This window comes from Physeter macrocephalus, chromosome 11 (genome assembly GCF_002837175.3).
Source record: "Physeter macrocephalus isolate SW-GA chromosome 11, ASM283717v5, whole genome shotgun sequence".
Classification (NCBI taxonomy): Eukaryota; Metazoa; Chordata; class Mammalia; order Artiodactyla; family Physeteridae; genus Physeter; species Physeter macrocephalus.
Genome location: NC_041224.1, coordinates 132,338,818 through 132,358,199, shown reverse-complemented (window position 1 = coordinate 132,358,199; position 19,382 = coordinate 132,338,818). Strand labels below are relative to the sequence as shown.

The following is a 19,382-nucleotide window of genomic DNA, read 5'->3' as shown; positions in this document are numbered from 1 at the left end:
GTTCACTTCGGGAAAAAAAAAAAAGCATGGTCTCTGTTTATGGATGATCTTTCTCTGGATGTTAGTACAGTTTATACAAACAAAAGGCTTTTCAGGGAGCAGAATCTCCTTATTAATCTTAATTGAATAGTATATTTTCATTTAGCAGTAATACCTAGTATGTGCCAGGCACTACCACTGTATTACATGCTACGGATATGAAAATAAGTACACACTGCCCTCAAAAAGCTTACACCTTAATGGAGAGGATAGCTAAACCAACAGTCAGCTACAGTACAGTCTGACAGATACCATAGCAGAGGTGATCACAGATTGAAGTAAAGTTTTGTCTTATGATTGCATTGTGACTTGTGGTTAAACTAATCTTTTTTACCCCCAGAGTCTTTCTTTAGTTCGTGTGGTAGTTTACATAAGCTAAGTGAAGAGCCACTGATTCCTCCTCCACTTCCTCCTCGAAAAAAATTTGATCACGATGCTTCAAATTCCAAGGTAAGGAATTCCCTGGTGGTCCAGTGGTTACCTCTGGGCTTCCACTGCAGGGGCACAGGTTTCATCCTTGGTTAGGGAACTATAGATCCTGCATGCTGTGCCTTGTGGCCAAAAAACAAAAACAAAAAATCAAATTCCAAGGTAGTCAACAGGACTTAGGTTTGCTTCAATTTATTCAAAGTTGTGAATCTTCAGGGGCTTCCCTGGTGGCGCAGTGGTTGACAGTCCGCCTGCTGATGCAGGGGACACTGGTTCGTGCCCCGGTCTGGGAGGATCCCACATGCCGCAGAGCGGCTGGGCCCGTGAGCCATGGCCTCTGAGCCTGCGCGTCCGGAACCTGTGCTCCGCAACGGGAGAGGCCACGGCAGTTAGAGGCCCGTGTACTGCAAAAAAAAAAAAAATTAAATAAATTTTTAAAAAATTAAAAAAAAAAAAGTTGTGAATCCTCAAAATAGTGCTTGTTCTTATAAAGAGTCTGTCAACTACAATTTGGTCGCCCATTATGGTTTTTAAATATTTAGGTTGTTTTATTTAGAAAATACCTTAAATAATTGTTTAATCCTCATAATAATTTTTCTAAAAACAGAGGCTGGGCAGATTCACAGATGCTCAGAAGAAGTACTTTTATTTCTGGTGGAGATGGAAAGAACTGTAGTATTCAAACCATTCTCCAAACTTTCAACTGGTGCTTCTCAAACTTTAGGTTGCATCAGAAGCACCTGGAAGGCTTGTTAAAACCAGATAGCCAGAGTTTCTGATTCAGTAGGTCTGAGGTGGGGCCCACGTATTTGCATTTCTAACAAGTTCTCTACTAGTGTTGATGTTGCTGATCCCTGGATCACACTTTGAGGACCACCACTAAGCCTCACTGGGGATAGTAGAAGTAAATGGCCAAAATGCAGAAGCTGGATGTTAAGTCCTCTTGTCCTTTCATGTCCTTTCATGTTTACAAAGCTATATATTCTTTTTACTCACTTGCCCATTATTATAAATAAAACCATACATTTATAAATTGTATATATAAAGCAAGATAATCTGAGGCTTTATAAGATTTCAGTTAAAACATCTCATATATCAAAATATTAAACTGGGCCCTGAGTGAAACTGGGAGTAATTTACTCATAAATCCGATCATTAAACCAGATTAACCTGTTTTGAGGCTCTGGATTTAACTTAACACATAAGAATTCTTTAGTCTTTTTAAAACTTTTTCTTACAGATTTTTCAGGAGAACAGAGGTATAATTTAATCTTTTTGTTTTTGAGGGAACTATGAAATCTGATGATGACCCCCCTGCTATTCCGCCAAGACAGCCTCCTCCTCCAAAGGTAAAACCCAGAGTTCCTGCTCCTACTGGTGCATTTGACGGGCCTCTGCATAGTCCACCACCGCCGCCGCCGAGAGATCCTCTTCCCGATACCCCTCCACCAGTTCCCCTTCGGCCTCCAGAACACTTTATAAACTGTCCATTTACTCTTCAGCCACCTCCACTGGGACATCTTCACAGAGATCCAGACTGGTTCAGAGACGTTAGTACGTGTCCAAATTCTCCAAACACTCCTCTTAGCACACCCTCTCCAAGGGTACCACGTTGATGCTATGTGCTCAGTTCTAGTCAAAATAATCTTGCTCATCCTCAAGCTCCCCCTGTTCCACCAAGGCAGAATTCAAGCCCTCATCTACCAAAACTGCCACCAAAGACTTACAAACGGGAGCTTTCACACCCCCCATTGTATAGACTGCCTTTGCTAGAAAATGCAGAAACTCCTCAATGACCCTAGCCATATGTAGTCATTGACACTGGAATGGTATTTGTAAAGTTTTTTTTTTAATTTATTCAAAAAAGGCGTAGTATTTTAGTACTTTTAAAAAATAATGCTCTTACAAACCACGTCGATGCTATGTGCTCAGTTCTAGTCAAAATAATCTTGCTCATCCTCAAGCTCCCCCTGTTCCACCAAGGCAGAATTCAAGCCCTCATCTACCAAAACTGCCACCAAAGACTTACAAACGGGAGCTTTCACACCCCCCATTGTATAGACTGCCTTTGCTAGAAAATGCAGAAACTCCTCAATGACCCTAGCCATATGTAGTCATTGACACTGGAATGGTATTTGTAAAGTTTTTTTTTTAATTTATTCAAAAAAGGCGTAGTATTTTAGTACTTTTAAAAAATAATGCTCTTACAAAAATGCTACTGATCAAATAAGCTTTTAAAAATTGGAAAAATAAAAACACAGAAGTCCTTTACCATTATCCTCAGGTGATCAGTAGCATTGCCTTGTCTTGCATCCTCAGTGCTGCCCAAAGGCCAGTATAAAGAATTTATATTTGCACTGTAGACTCTGCTAAAATATGGTTTAAAGTGACATTGATTGTACTGAAGGGGGATAGTGCATTTGTGGAATTTTTCAAATTTGAGTAACAGATGACTTTTTAAGGCAGTGAATTTATACACATATAGGGGGTGTGTGATGATACTGATTTTTAAGCCTCTTTGACCATCTTCTAGTTTTTACATTTAGGAAGATCGTGAATAACACCCATTGTTCTTAAACTCTTTAATGCCATGTCTTAAAAGCCAGAATTTGCTGCTGAAGACAAAAGTGAAAAATAGAACGAAAATAATAGAATGCACTGTTTATTGTTTTGTCAAAGTGTAAACAGACTACCTAACCAATCATAGAGGAAAAAAGGGCATATATCTTATACAGATGTGCCTTTTTGTTTTTGCAGACTATAGTGTCTTTAGCTAACGAGTTGCCTATTGTTTTGGAAAACAAAGTTAATATGCCATACATGTACAGTTTTGTTTATATTGTACATTTAAAGATAATGATAATAACCTATATAAATTTATGTGACTCAAGGCCTATAATACAGTCTGCTACTTTACTAATTCATAAAGCCAGAGGATAAGTTTCTTATGGCATAGGAACCAACTGCATTGCCTTCAAAACCAAGTAACTTTCTCTATAAATCTCGTGTTAACTAAAAATTTTTGAAGTATTTTTTTAGATTGGTAATATTTAAACCAGCAGACACTTAAAGCTTTATTAAACTTTTTAATCAGAGATGTGATTAAAACTTTTATTTGCCATTTGTACTCCTTCGTTCTAAGTGATGAAAAAGCGTGTTTTCCTCTTAGTGCCATAGCAGCAGTTGTAAAGTAGCCAAAAGCCACATTGTTTATTAACTGGTCTGTGGCCTTTTACTGTGCTTTGTATCAGAGTTCCTAACAAGATTAATAAATCACCCCAGTCTTAATTTTTAAAAGACGTTTAAAATATGTGTTTTCATTATAAGGAACAAGGGGGTAAGATTGTTGAGTTCTGTAGAAGTAATATATACACACATTTTCAATAATTTGTGCAATTTAAGTTCCATAATCCCAAAGAATTTAAGTGATGTAAACTTCAGAGGGATAACTTTGTCTTCACCGTTAAACGCAGTCACAAGCTTCTTGCAACCATTTTTACGCATTCAGATGAAAAATTAGGAGCATGTTAGGAATTCTCTGTAAGCAGGATTATAGCCATCCTTGGTAGGATCTTGGAAGCTGCCTTGATTTAAGGCCAGTAATTAAAAAACAAAAAAAAACCAGTGTAAATCAACCTCCAACTAGATAAAAACACTCAGGTTGGCTTTGTCCGTAAAAGTAATTTAAACTGCCCGTTCGTTGAGGCGGACTTGTAATTTAGAGGAGAACGAGGCGGTTCCGCGCGCAGGGGAAGCCTTGGCCTGCGGCTGGGCTACGCCGGTGGAACGGCGCCTTCCGGGCTTTGTGCCTTCGCGCACGCGCTATGGCGCCAACTCCGCCTCCTGGAGGCGCCGGGCCCCTTGCAAGGCGGGGCCCGGGGCGGTCGTGTGGGTGTGACGTAACTGCGCTCGACAGTCAGTGTTGCCGGGCGGCGATGGCGGCTCCTCTGGAGTCCTCCGGGGAGGACCAACTGCGGAACTTTGTGCGAATTTTGGAGAAGCGAGATGGCACGGTGTTACGACTACAGCAGTACGGCTCCGGCGGCGTGGGTTGCGTTGTTTGGGACGCTGCTATCGTCCTTTCTAAATACCTGGAAACGCCCGGGTTTTCCGGCGATGGGGCCCACGCGCTGAGCCGGCGGTCGGTGCTGGAGCTGGGCTCTGGCACCGGGGCCGTGGGGCTCATGGCTGCTACCCTCGGGTAAGAGCTTGGCGGGAGGGGACGCCGCTTTTCGGGAAACCCCGGTTACTGGCTTCCCATCCTTGTGCCTACACCTCAGTAAACGTTATTTTATAGGGCAGATGTCATAGTTACCGACCTAGAGGAATTGCAAGACTTGCTGAAGATGAATATTAATATGAACAAGCATCTTGTCACTGGTTCTGTTCAAGCCAAGGTACTGAAATGGTTTGTATGGCCTTTCAGCTTGTTTTAAGATAACTATTTGTAGTTTGCTTTACATTGTGTTACACTAAAAGCATGGTTAATACGAAGGGGACTTGCTGGGTCTTGTTTGTAAAACAGGGAAAACAGGAATATTTTAAATTAGTGAAACAACAGTTTAAAATATTGGTTGACATTTTTAAGGGGGGAAGAAATAGAAGACTTTACTTCTCCTCCAGACTACATCCTGATGGCCGACTGCATATACTATGAAGAGGTGAGTATTTAATAGTGAAGGCCCTTCCTTTAGAAGATTTAATCCGTATTTGGTGGATTCTGAAGCACGCATTTCTTCGCATTTTAACATCTCTGAATGCAGGATATTTGTTCCATAGTTGATGACACAGTAAAGAGAAAATAAAGGTCACCAGGAACTACATATATACACTCATGATTAACATAGAGGCCCATGAAGCATATTGAAAAAAGTGTTATGTGCATTCTGCGAGAGGTGTCTGTAAAATTTTTAAAGGATTTTGCCATTTGGATCTCCTGTAAAACACTAAGATTTCTTTTTTTTTTAGTTATTCCTAGTGAATGTGTTAATCATGACATTAATAATTAAGTTGCATCGTAAGGAATTCATTGTTCTGTGGCAAGATTTATTATATTTATATAATGATTTTTTTTAGAATATCAGTTTGTGTAGTGTTATGGGCATCACTCATTTTTTTCAATAATGAGCATTGAACCAACTTACGTTCTAGTTAGGGTTGGGCTTGCTTTTGTAGGTAAATTGTTGATTGTTTAAATCCCAAGTTAAATTAGATTAAATTAAATTTTAAGAGTGCAGTCAATTCCATTTGTTTACCCATGGGGACTCCAAAATGCAGTCACTTGAATCCTTTCTCTGGAAACTGAAATTAATATGATGGTTGATTAGTTAAGAAGAGTTTACTAATCATCAGTTACAGAGCTGTAACTACGTTTACTTGTTAGGATTGATTCAAAGATGGATGAATTGTAGGGAAGTTATAATTACCCCCTCCACCTCCCCTACTCCCTTTTATAGTAAACATATAAATTTTTTAAAGTCATAAACAAAAATCATATTCCTTTTGAACAGTCTTTGGAGCCACTGTTGAAAACCCTAAAAGATCTCAGTGGATCTGAGACTTGTATTATATGTTGTTATGAACAACGAACAATGGGAAAAAATCCAGAAATCGAGAAAAAATATTTTGAGGTGAGTACTCTACTATCTATCTTTGTAGCGATTACCCTTCAGTGAGGCTATATGTGACTTTGTGTTCAAGTGTATTGTGGTACTTTTGAGTAGGGAAAACATTCTGCTTGTATGAACCCAAGGAGAGGATCCTGCATAGCACACCATTGTAATAACCGCCAACCTCCCTCCCCACCGCCTTTTTCATCTTTTCTGATTATTTTTCTTTTCTAACTTGTCGGTCTGTAAAACAATGTAAAATAATAATGTGACACCCTTGTCTTTCCTGAGAAAGTTTTCAGCGTTTCTTTATTAAACATGTTGCTGGCTTTTAGGAACAGGTTAATGATGTATATATTATTTTTGGAGATTACATCGTAGAAACATGATATGTGGTATCTTTTTATTTTAGTGTTTTCCACTGTATTTTTATGATAGCTTTGACCAGTGTATCCTACCTATTTTGAGGTTTTTCTTTTCTTTTTTTTTTTTTTTTTTCATTTGAAAGAATTAAAGACCCACAGGAAATTGTGGAAGTAGTACATAGAATCCCATTTATCTTTCACCCATCTTCCTCCATTGGTCACCCAAGCCCTTTTTATGGGCAAAAATCCACCACATTACAAGTGACTCCTCATAAGGGTACATCTCTATGGCCCTGCAGTTTTATCCTCTGAAAAGGTTACTTTGGGTAAAGTGACTCTTCATGACTCTGCCTCAGATATATGATGAAATGGTTTTTTAATTTTTTATGTTTTTCTTGAATATGAAGAACGTTAATGAACGTTTGAAATAATGTATAATTGAAAATTTTATTTTATTAATCAATTTCAGTTGAGTTAAAACATGTAAAATGCACATGTATCAAGTGCTTAGCTCAGTTTTTCACGTGCCCTTTCACGTGCCCCTCCCCAGTCAGTACTCCAGAGGTAACCACCATTCTGATTTCTGTCACCACAGGATAGTTCATATTATTAACTATAAAGTATATCTTTTTTAATTTTATAGCTTCTTCAACTAGACTTTGACTTTGAAAAAATTCCTTTGGAAAAACATGATGAAGAATATCGAAGTGAAGATATTCACATTTTATACATCAGAAAGAAAAAATCGGTAAATACGTATTTGGCTTTTCATCCTCTGAAGCGCTTTCATTAGCTGGACACTGTCTCTGAGCTTGTGTGTGATGTAGATGTTAATTTTCATGTGGGGAAACAGCTTTGATGATTCACTGGACTCGGGCACTAACGCTCAGTGTTAAGATTGCCTAACCTACCTGGCCTTAGGTTTTTCCTCTAAAATAAGGCAGGCCCGGGCTTCCCTGGTGGTGCAGTGGTTGAGAGTCCGCCTGCCGATGCAGGGGATACGGGTTCGTGCCCCGGTATGGGAGGATCCCACATGCCACAGAGCGGCTGGGCCCGTGAGCCATGGCCACTGAGCCTGCGCGTCCGGAGCCTGTGCTCCGCAGCGGGAGAGGCCACAACAGTGAGAGGCCCGCGTACACACAAAAAAATAAATAAATAAAAAATAAAATAAAATAAGGCAGGCCCCTTTTGTAAAGGTCTTTTCTAGCTGTAAATTATATAGCTTTATAATTGGGCATTACCTCAGACAAGGAACTTAACTATTTATAAATTTCTGTTATCTGTTAGAGGTTTTAAAATGCCAGTTCTGTCCTTCGTGAACTCTCTCCAACCATTCATATGTTTTTTAATGGTCCAAGTAAACTATAAAAAGGCAGATCTGTCCAATAAAGAAAAAGGCATTCAGTTAAGTAGAATTTATATATGTTCCCCTTTTTGGTTGCTTCCTTTACCTGTTACACTAATTACATTTTATGCACGTTGCCTTTCCGATGCCTAGAATTTGAACCTGTAGAAAGGAAGAATTGTATCTCATCCATTTTTGTACTCCAGCACCTTCTATATATGTGACTGGTATAAGGCAGGGGCAAGATCAGTTTTATGAATTGAGAGTGCTAAATTTACTTAGTTCCATTTGCTTCTATTATCTTTCCTTTGAATTTGTGATGAAGTTTTCTGATTATGTGAATTCTAGCCAAAAGCAAATAATGTGTAATTTTTGGAGTCAAGACTAGGTGTTGAGACTATAAGGAAAGAAGAGCAGTAGGTTTAGTAATTCAGATCAATTATTATGTGGCACGGCGCTAGAGACAAAAAGATAAATTTAAAATGTTTTATGCCTTAAGGGATCCAGTTTTAGCTGAAGCTGTTGTATAGTTTTAAAAGTAGATTTTTTTTTTTGAGGCATAAAAATTTTGTGTTTCCTAAATATGAAGGCTTTTTTTTCTTCAGAGAATCATTTGTTTCTTTAACTTGATATAACTTACATACTATAAAGTTTACCCTTTTAGAGTTTACACTTCAGCAATTTTTAGTATATTCATAGAATTGGACAACCATCACCACTTTTTAAACATTTTCATCACCCCCAAAAGAAACCCCATACCTGTTAGCAATTACTTTTTTTTCCTGCCTCCCCCAGCCCCTGACAACCACCAATCTGTATCTCTGTGGATTTGCCTATTCTGAACATTTCATACAGATGGAATCACACATTATGTGGCTTCCTGTGTCCAGCTTCTTTCATTCTGCAGCGTTTTCAAGGTGCATCCATGTTTTATAGTTGAATAATGTTCCTTTGTATAGATATACCACGTCTTATCCATCCATTCATCAGTTGATGGGCATTTCTGTTGTTTCCACTTTTTGGCTCTAGGGAATAATGCTGCTGTGAATATTCATGTAAGAATTTTTGTGTGGCACATGTTTCAAATCTCTCCAGTGTATGTATACCCAGAATAGAATTGCTAGGTCATACGGAAACTCTACATTTAACTTTTTGAGGACTTCCCAAACTGTTCCAAAGCTACTATTACCATTTTCCTTTCTCACCAGCAATGTCTGCAGGTCCCAGTTTCTCCACATCCTCACTAATACTTATTGTTGTCCATCTTTTTTATTGTAGTCATCTTAGTAGGTATGAAGTGGGTTTTATTTGCCTAATGACTAATGATGTTGAGTATCTTTTTTACTGACCTTTTGTACATCTTTACAGAAATCCTTTGCCTATTTTAAAATTGAGTTGACTTTTCACTGTTGGGTTGTAAACATTCTTTATATATCCTGGATACTAGACCCTTACCAGATATATGACTTCCAAATACTTTCTCCCATTCTGTGGGTTGTCCTTTCATTTTCTTGATAGTATGTCCTTTGAAGCACAGAGGTGTTTAATTTTGATGATGTCCAATGTATCTGTTTTTTCTTTGGTTGTTTGTACTTCAGGCATCAGCAAAGACCATCTCTAAACATTATGCATGGCTGTTCATTTGAATTGCATTAGCCATTACTAGGAATATTACCTAGTATTAAGTACCCGGTAAATACTTAATTTATGATAAGAAATCAGTGCTTTAAGGTTTCCATTTTTTTCTTATAGAAATTTCCGTCGTGAAATCTAGTCATCTTACCCAAGCCTCTAACAACGTGGGTAAGCTAACATTGTGAATGGAGCATGTGAATACAGCATGGGAAGATTGTGTTCACAGATTTTTCCAGCATGTCCTTAGGGTTACGATATATAGACAACAACCACGGGCTGCCTGCAGTACGAAAAATGATTGACTGACTGCCTACCTGCCAATGGGCCTGAAATCCAACTTAGTTTACTTTTAGCTCAGCATCAAGTTCTGCTTAAAAGAAACATGTTTCAGTCACTCCTCAAATAAAAATAGGTACTGAGGTTAGCCTGAAGTCTGCCAAAAATAGTGAAGTAGCATGGTTGGCTTGGCGTATTTTCAGGAAACTAGAGATAAGTTGATCCGGTTTCTAAAGAGAGATATCAATTACTATTTAATAATGTTTAAATTCAAATCAATAAATTTTAGCTTGTCTTCAAGATAAATTTAAAAGAAGGTTTTCATTTTAACGTATTTATGCAGTGGTTTTTATTGTTAAGTATCTTCCATGTCATTGCTTTCACGATAATTTTAATACTTGTGTTCTTCTACTTTAAAAAAAAAAATGAAAATACTGTTTTGTGGCCAAGTTCTATGCTTTTCCTTCACCATATTGACTACAGTATAATTTACTATGTGAGTTAGATAGTAGGTTATCCCGTAGTCAGTTGATAAAGATGAAAGTAAGATATCGGGAGATTGGGAGGGAGGAAAAGGTATCTTTACAAAATTGTTTATTTGAGAATGGAGTGAAAATAAAAAGTCCAGCTTCAGGCTCTTGCGTTTATGTGGCTCATGCACTTTTCCTCATGTATAGCTTCCAGGAAAATGCAGCTAAGGTCACTGGTGGTAACTTGTTTATATGAAACAGAGAAAAGTATTTAAATGACTACAAATGTAGTTCTGTATACATTTATCAAATGATTTTGATTCTGTGTGGTCTCTGTTTTATGTTCTCATGAGAATCATCTGTTCACAGACTGATCAGGACTTCAGTCGCATGGTTCCAAAGTGTAATGGTAACCAGATGGAATTCTGGTATTTACAGGCATTGGTGCTAGGTGGCACAATTTATATGTTAAAATAAACATTGTTTTTGAGATCCTGTGACTTTGAGAATGTTTCAGAAATAGCTTTTGAGAAAATGAACATTTAAAGACAGTGACGGTGACTGGTTTCCAGAAAGAGCAAAAGCAGCCCTAGAGAAATTAAAGATTGACATCAAGAGAACAGTTTTTTCCTTCAGGCTTGCTTCAGTATTTAATGTCCTGCTGTTTTGTTTTGTTTTGTTTTGTTTTCAAACTGCTCTTAGCATTTCATTAAGCAGCTTACTTAGCAGTTAGTGTAACCTAAGTATATGATACTTTTTTAGTTACAAGTAATACCAGGTATTACTAGTGAAGTCTTAGAACAAATGACCACTTTCTGGCTTGTTTCATAACATTATAGAACTTGGTAGAAATTAGTTTAACATTGACCAGCAGTAGTAGTCCATCCAGATTCCTCAGATACCTTTCACCCTCCTCCCGTTTTCACTGTACTTCTTAAAAGAGTCACTGTGGGTCTTTCCTGAAGTGCCCTTGACAGTCCTGTAATGAAAGCCCAGATCCTTTACCTCAGACAGGTGACCATACACTAAAACTTCCTGGAGGGGTTGGGCTGAAGTCAGCCTCTTTGCAACTTAGAATCACACCCTTGCTTGTGTGTGCTTCCTCTTCTTTCATGTCCTATTCCCACTCCCTTACTTATCACCTCCTTAATAAGTCACTTGCATACATTCATTGTCATCTGTTTCTAGGGAACTGACCTAATGGTACTGACTACAGAATTAATTAATTTGTAACAAAGTCAAGTGAGTTTTATTATCTTATTCTGGAATAAGGCCAAAGCAGAGGTTAAAAGGTGCCAATCCCCACGTTCTAGGATCAGAGAACCACGGTGATTAGGACCAGTAAGCACTGCAGGGCTTACTGAGGGGTGCCAGATCAGATAACACGTGCTGTCACTAACCACCACCCCACAGACACCTGGGGAGGCCTGGGAGAGGTCTTCTTTTGGAGAAGTGCAGTGTTGGGGAAAGGGATTTAGTCCTTTGAGCTCTCATGAGGGAGGGAACAGAGTGCATCTGTACTCAGAAACCACAGGAGGGAGACCTGAGAGAGTAACTCAAGACCCAGGATGCCTCCAAGAAGGGGAGACCAGCACCTTTTCCACCTGGTTTGGTTTGTCTTTACTCAGCAGATGAACACATCTGTTTAATCCCAGAGCATGGGAATGGAATTGGAGAGGCACTGTGGGGACTGTCAGGCAGAGAGGCATTAGAGATGGATGGTGCCGGCCTGAGGACTTCTGCAGCAACATGGGGAGGTTAAAAGGCAGGTGGTGCAGCAGATGAGTGAGGTGTGATGCCACTGTCTGGGGGTCAGCCAGAATATAGGCAACTTTGAAATCTCAGTGGCCTGCCAGGGCCGGGAGGAACTGCTCAGGAATGTGCCTCTGGTCTTCCAGGCGAGTGGGGGTTGCCGCTGTGCACAATGAAACCCATAAGCCGCTTACCACAGTGCAGTGATGGCCAATTAGAAAGCCACCCCCCAGTAAGGTGGTGCTTCTCAAACTAGCTGTACATGGAAAACTAAAAGCAAGCAAACCATGTCCAGGTCCCATCCCAGTCCAGTTAAACCAGAGGCATGGTATTTTTGGTGAAGGGCTCCGGATGGTTTTAATGTTTAGCCTAAATTGAGAACTACTGCAATAAAGAAACGTCTTCTAGCATCTACCTCCCAAGAAGAGAGCAAAGAAAAGGAAAGAGAAGTATAAAAACCATCTGTGATTAAAGTGGATCTATACTTTAAAGGGAGGGAAAGAGCTTTGAATCCGATGTGGCATTTTCTATGAAATAGGGTTTAAAATAAACAGGGCTGAGTTTTAGAAACTAAATATCTGAAAATTTAGAGAATCTGGCCGAGAGGGTAAAGGTGATGCTACTCAAGAGTGAGGGGGAATTCAAGAGCTGGGAAAAGAAAATTGTTACAGGTGTAGCCTCCAGTGACTATATATCAGTGATAACTTTGAAGTCTTTTAAGGTTACATAGCTTTAAATCTTAACCTTCTACAGTCCATAACCAAGGGTCATGGATCATATGTTTGGTGAATTTGGGAGTGAAGTTAGGTTATTTAAAATTATTTTAAGAAGTATTAATAATCCAGAATGACTGTTAGTAGGGCTTTTTACACAGCATACCTAGTTTCCTTGTTAGATGATGTCACATACAGTATTAACTCAGACTACAGACATTGTATTCATTTAAAGAAAAGTATGGGTCATAGAAATATGACTGTTGTTCCTGAGGTTCCCTGTAGATGGCATTGCTTGACTTTGTCTTTAAACAGTTTATAGACAGGAAGTTGTTAAAATAGAATATTTTGAAATGAAATGGAATCACACTTGCATTTTAAAGGTGAAGTAAATTAGATTTTAAAGAATAAATGTACCTATCATGAGTTGCTTTCAGATTATGTGGTTTTCTTAGTTCGTTTGGGCTGCTATAACAAAATACCATAGACTGGGTGGCTTATAAACAACAAATTTATTTCACAAATTTATTTCTCACAGTTCTGGGAGGGTGGGCAGTGTAAGATCAAGTTGCCAAGTTCCTCATAGGCACCTGTATTATTGTAACCTCACAGGACAGAAGGGAGAAGGGACTCCCTGGGGTCTCTTTTAGAGGGCACAAATCCCACTTATGAGAGCTTCACCCTCTTGACCTACTCGCCTCCCAAATGCCCCACCTCCAAATACCATCACACTGAGGGACTAGGTTTCAATATATGAATGGGGGAGTGGGGGGAGTACAAACATTCAGGCCATAACAATAATGTAAGTGAAAAGGGATTTTTTTCTTATAAAATTGTATTTATCTTTTTATTGCATTTTGATATGTCTTTTGAAGTTTTGACTGTCATTCATATAGCTGCATACATTGCAATTCATAAACCATTTCTCTGCTATTGGTATCTTCCATGAGAGACAGACATTGCAAAGTTCTAAAAATTAAATTCACCTTGAAAGCACCTTTTATATAATGCATGATCTTACATCTGAGGTACTTGAAACTTCTAAGTAATTTCAATTAGTTTTTCAAACCAGTATACCTTCTTCACTAGAGTAGTAAGTAGCTTTTACATCAAAAGACTGAAGCTCTGTCTTTGGCTTTATCACAGTTCTGTAACTGATATTTGACTTTTCAGTTTTAATTTTTCCTCAGGGAACATAAGGATTTGAAAGAGTTTTTGATTCACTGATAATAAACATTTCACAAGTAGAATATTCAGTTTTCATACCGTAGAGACCTTCAGGCTATATTTGAATTAGAAAAAGTTTGTGGCAACAGAATTTTGCTGAAAATTAATCAGGTAATGGAAAGACAGAGTTTTCACTTTAAATGATTTTGGGTAGGAAAACAAATTCTGAAACCATTTTCACCAGTTAGGTTAAAACTGTTAGGTATTTGGGGTCATATAAGACATTGTCTTAGGTCCTTTTGTGTTGAAGTTCTGGTAAAGATCTAGTGAGTCCGTCAACTGTGAGATACATTTTATGTAATTCATTATTAATAACATAGTTTTCAAATAATAGGTTTTAAAATATGTTAGAGCAAATTATCTCTATGATAATGTTTTTCTCACGAGCATTCTGAAAACTATCAGAGCACAAGCCTTGAGACCAGATTATCTGGATTTAAATCCCAATTCCGCCATTTACTTAGCTCTGTGACTCTGTGCCTCAGTTTCCTCCTATGTGAGGTGAGGATCATAATAAATTGCCTCATAGTTTGCCGTGGGGATTAAATCAGTTTAATACATGGAATATCTGGCACACAGTAAGCCTTCAATAAATGTTGTGATTATACTAGAGATGGAATTACTTTACATCAGGGGATGGGAAAATGTAATAATGCAAGTCTGTGTTGCAGTGCAAAATCTGGGCATCTTTTTTAGAGTATAGAGCCCTTATGAACATCACTGCCTCATCATGGTGGGAATGGCACCTGGGGTGGGAGGAGCCTGAGAACACTGTTGCACAGTACTGTTAGTTGAACAAGTAAGCAATTTAGAAAGAAGAAAAAGATATAGTGGAAGGAAAACCTTTGTTCGCTGTTCATTTTTATGGTTTTAAAGCAAGTGCCATGAGCATTCAGAGGCCAACAGAAACAAAGGAAATCCTCATTTCCAAATAACGGAGCCTGGGCTTGCTGGCTGGAGCTCCAAGATTCCACCATCCTGGACCCTTAGCGAATTTTTCCTTCTGTGGTTCTTATCTGTATTAAACTGAGACCAGATAAGTAGTAGATAAGTGGCACCAGGTCATTTTTCCGAAGTCTGGGGCTTGATATATCTGCATAATTACTTTCAGAGTTTAGATGTTTTCATTCTAAAAGAGCAAGGTGACTATAAAGTACCTGTGTAGCAGTTGCCTCCTGGATAAACCGTCTTTTACCATGTAATCAGTATATATGATGGGTTGCAGGAGCTTAGTTTAACTAATGCCTCAGGCTGACTATGTCTGTACCAACAGATAAGAATGAGAGTCAGAACCGTGAATTGTATCTGCTTCTCCGTCAGCCAGAGTGAAATAGCACAAGTGCTTGACTGCATTATATTAAACTTTCAAGATCTTTTTGTTTGCAATGGATGGAAAAGATTGTCATGAACACTAGATAGCTGGTCTTAATTTTTAGAAACATCTATTGCTTACCTGTAATACACTTACTTTGGTGAAGGATAAGTTCACACTTTTTAATATTCACAAGGTTAGAAACAATGATATTTCTTCTTTGCAAAACAAAATTAAGGCTTTTGAAAAAGAGCTGTTCTAGATGCAGTCCTTACAGGGTTAAATGTTGAGTACTTAGCAGATTTCCTTCATGTCATTAGCTCTAATGAAGTACCGCTGGCAGTCTGTTAAACCCTTGATGGGTCAGTGCTTTTAAAAACTCTTGAGTAATTTTTTAAAAGTTGATTTTTATTCCAAGTTGTTAATCTTCTGAAGTCCAGGCATTTAACAGTCTGAGTTCCAGGTTCATGTATTGGCTCATTGGTGCTTTGATAAATCATTGCCAGAGTTATGTGTATATAATACACACAATCCCATGTATCTACATTCAGTACCTGACCTTGTTCTTTTAGAAATGTGTCCTGAAAACCTGCTTGTACTGAATGCACAATACAGTTGCATATTGGGGCGCACCAAAATAAATAGCACGTTTTATCCAAAACTTAGATGGAGAAGCTTGATATTTACATTCCAAGTGAGTGTAAAGAATAATCTCATGGCATGTAATGGACATTGAACATAGGCCTGGTTTTTTGAAACGTAGAAACAGGAAAAACAAGTTTCACACTCCCATAAATAATAAATGTTTAACCAGAGAATGCCTTTAGGTTTCAGTGACATTTATGAACATAGGTACAATGTACTTTTAAAATAGCTATCATCTTTCTAAATCTTACCACAAGGATTTTAAAAAATTTTTTGTCGTTCAAAACTCCTTTCACTCTCCAGCATATCTCTGACACCCACATTCAGTCTGTTACTCTCTGTCTGAAATAAGTGTCTGGTTGTTAACCTTAGATTCCAAGGAAGAGAGAACAGTGGAGGCTTAGTGTGGCTGGTAGGAACAAAATTCCAAATTAGCGCTGGAAGACAGCCCCAGATCTGTTCTAAATCCACTCACCTTCCCTTTATGCACCCAAGCTTGAACATTCTGTTTTTCTCCTAAGGAGAAAATGGCTCACTTGACTACCACCGAATCTAGCTGTATGTCCTTGAGCAAGTTAGTTTCTCTAAATGTTAGTGTCCCTCTCTGTAAAGTGAGAATGACATCTACTGAATAGCACTGTGGTGATAGTTAAACTAGATAATATATGTGGACAAGGGTAGGGAAGAAGGCATCTCCCCAGCATGAGTCTCAATTATTTGCTCTGAGAGTTCAGACTGATAATCTCTTGCAAACTAGAGGTGCGATAGAAGTCATCCTAAGTAAACAACACATAGCCTGGGCCAGAAAAAAACAAAAGCCTCTATTGTCAGAAAGGTGGGATTCCCAGTATAGCAGCATGCCTGTCATTTACTTTTACTCCCACCTGACTTCTTCACCTTCTCTTTAGACTCTGCCTTCATCACAGGAAGGAGTAAGAAGTCACAGGGGAGATCGTGCAATTCTCTTGATTCTAACCACAAGCCGATTGCAGGTTCCCACTCTCTGGCCCTCTGACTCTGACCCCTCTCCTAAGCTCTGGCCTCGCCTCTTCAGCTGCCTGCCTGATAGCTTCCTCTGCTCACCCAACCAGCAGTATTTTTGTCCTGTCTTCCTCCTCTTCCTCTTTTTACTGCTGTTGCCTAAGGCCAGGCCTCATTACCTCTAATTTATGCTCCTGTAATGTCTCCCACTTGCAATACCTCACCACACACCTGTGCAAACAGTGGTGCCAGAGCACTCTCCTGACTTGGAGTTCCAAACTGTTCAACGTCCTGCTGAAAAACCTCCCCAGAGGCTGCCAGGTGAAGTAGAAACTCCCATGCTGGGTATTTGATACCCTCTTCAATGTATCTCCTTTTGCTTCCTTCTTGCTCTCTCACCAAAAACTGACTTTTCTGGATGTACACAGTGTGCTTCATTGCTTCTGTTAAGAAGCATGATCTTTTTGTGTAGTGGATATTTGTAGCAATGACTTCTGTCCTCCATCAGACCTTCTCCCAACTGACTGATGAAGACTAAATCTCTGTCTGAGAACCCACTGCACTGACACCTCTGCCTGCCCCATGACCAAGCCCAGCCAAACAGCCTCATGTCCCCCACCACAGTTTAGGGGTGGGTGTCACATGACCGACGCTAACCCCACGGAGCCCTCCTGGGTAAGAGGCACTTCCTCTTTTCCAGGGTAGCTAATGCTAAGGATAAAAGTAAGACTTGAGCTGCCCCAAAATAAAAACCAGCACAGACGAAAGCAGAACCTAGGTGCAAAGAGAGAAATCAGAACACTGTCCTGATGATTCACTTTGAGCCTCTGAAACCAACCATGCCTGAAGCCAGCTGCACCCCCTGGACTCCCAGTTGTATAACCTAGTTAACTTTGTTCTGCTGGTTTGAGGTTGGGTTTCTCTTCCCTGCCGTGGAGCAGGTCCTAACTGGTAGGTCCTTCAAACTTTTCTGCCTGTCAAACCCTACCCCTATCTTATGATCCTTCTCAACCACTGCTTTTCCCAAGAAGTAATCTGCTTTTTAAGTCTTCATTTTGTCCATAATACCAGCTAAGTCATCCTAGCAATTGATTTACAAGCTTCCTAGAATAGTGTTGGTTGCTGATCATACTGTGGAAATCTTAACCTGTGAAACTACAGAAGTAAACATCATAAAACTACTCAGAAAGCAAAAGTGAAGAAATAAAAACCCATTGTGAGAGCGGTTTAACTGTGTTACAAAAGAGCAAACCCACTGCCTTTGCACCCGGAAAATGTTCAAGCCTCCCCCACTCCATCCCCATCATGGGGTTGTTACTTAGCATTGAGAAAATGAATTGTTGAGAAAACGAGTTGCTTCAGAGAGAGTGGATTCTGGGGTAGGAGTAACCCCTGTGGTTAGGGGGGCTCCCTGAAAAGTGGAGGGAGAATTACAGCATGCTTTAAGTGAGGTCTGAGATCTGGAAAGCAAGACTAGGAGCAGCAGGTGTCATCTAAGAAAGGCTAAAAAACTTCCTTGCTGCTTCTCATGGGTTACAGGGAAAGCCTACATTTAGTGTGAAGTTTTCCTTTTTTACCTCTTTTAATTCCCTTTAGTTATGCAGCTTTCAGGAGAGTCTCATACCTGGGTCGAGCCTATATGTGGTGGCAAAAAGTGAAGAGGCCAGTGTAAGAAACATACTTGCCCCACCTTCACCCTGCAGGGGTACCCACAGAAAGGGAGCAGCATCCTCTGCATGGAGATGGGTCTGGAAGGCCCGGCAGAGCTCACCAGCTGGACAGGGCAGAGCTGGAAGGGCCAGGGAGGGTCCCAGGGCTGCGTGGGCCACAGAGAGTGATGCAAAATAAAACCTCCCCTTCCCAGTATATGCTAGAGCAGGGCTCTGGAATGGAGGCAGAGCTGCCCCTTGGGGTGCAGATGTTACATGCAGTAAACATTTTACTGAACTTTAGGTGTAATCGTCATGAATAGTCAAGGTATTTGGAAAGATTGAAGTGAACCTAATTTTTTTTTTAAATATCACCAGATTTGAAACTGTCAATACAGTTTATACTCACATCATGTTATTCCAAATAGTTTTTAAAATTAATTGTGACTTCTTGTGTGGGATACCTGAGGTCCTTATGTTGTGACTATACAGCATCCTAAAACCCGGTTGAGAAAAAAAAAATCTAAAGACCATGAATTTAAGTTTCCAGAATGATCCCTGACTCTCATAAGGGCTAATTTATGAAAGACATAAGACAACCATTCACTTATTATTCCCACAGTAGAGACCTGGGTTAATTTTAAAGGCAGCTTTGATGATTGACAGATGATTGGCTGCAGTTGTAGCAGAATTAAATTACCAACCAATAGGAAACCAGATTAAATGTTGGCGTTGCATATGGGTGGGCTTGGGACTGTCAAATTTGATGTAAGTTCTACCTTATGTGATCATGCTTAATGTGATCAAGGCTAACATAAGACCCAAGCTAATAGCTAATATTGCCACTTAGCAATTCAGAGCTTTGCTTTAGATAAAGATCTGTGCCCAAGCCTGTGAAATGTGAGCAGGGAGTATGATGGTGTGTGTGTGTGTGT

General features: G+C 39.4%; 2 protein-coding genes across 15 annotated transcripts in view; both read left to right on the top strand.

The window, feature by feature from the left end:
• The window catches only part of SOS2 (SOS Ras/Rho guanine nucleotide exchange factor 2), a 111,328-nt gene extending 109,237 nt beyond the window's left edge, over positions 1 to 2,091 (top strand). Inside the window, 3 exon segments of the mRNA XM_055088411.1 lie at positions 380 to 489; positions 1,755 to 1,853; positions 1,855 to 2,091. Coding sequence (XP_054944386.1) covers positions 380 to 489; positions 1,755 to 1,853; positions 1,855 to 1,950 — 305 coding nt within the window. The 3' untranslated portion in view covers positions 1,951 to 2,091.
• Positions 2,092 to 2,382: 291 nt separating this feature from the next.
• The window catches only part of VCPKMT (valosin containing protein lysine methyltransferase), a 27,490-nt gene continuing 10,490 nt past the window's right edge, over positions 2,383 to 19,382 (top strand). For 4 of the 14 annotated variants that reach the window (XR_003681936.2, XR_003681935.2, XM_028495836.2 and 1 more), the window contains exons 1-7: positions 2,383 to 4,669; positions 4,766 to 4,876; positions 5,057 to 5,129; positions 5,979 to 6,098; positions 7,086 to 7,190; positions 8,583 to 8,704; positions 9,540 to 9,590. Coding sequence is in view for 7 of the 14 variants with exons in the window: in XM_028495836.2 (XP_028351637.1) it covers positions 4,293 to 4,669; positions 4,766 to 4,876; positions 5,057 to 5,129; positions 5,979 to 6,098; positions 7,086 to 7,190; positions 8,583 to 8,704; positions 9,540 to 9,561 (930 nt within the window). In the remaining 7 variants the exon portion in view is untranslated. Of the gene's footprint in view, positions 4,670 to 4,765; positions 4,877 to 5,056; positions 5,130 to 5,978; positions 6,099 to 7,085; positions 7,191 to 8,582; positions 8,705 to 9,539; positions 10,113 to 19,382 lie in introns of those variants that run through there. The other 10 variants (XR_003681939.2, XR_003681938.2, XM_028495838.2 and 7 more) reach the window with 4 other exon arrangements.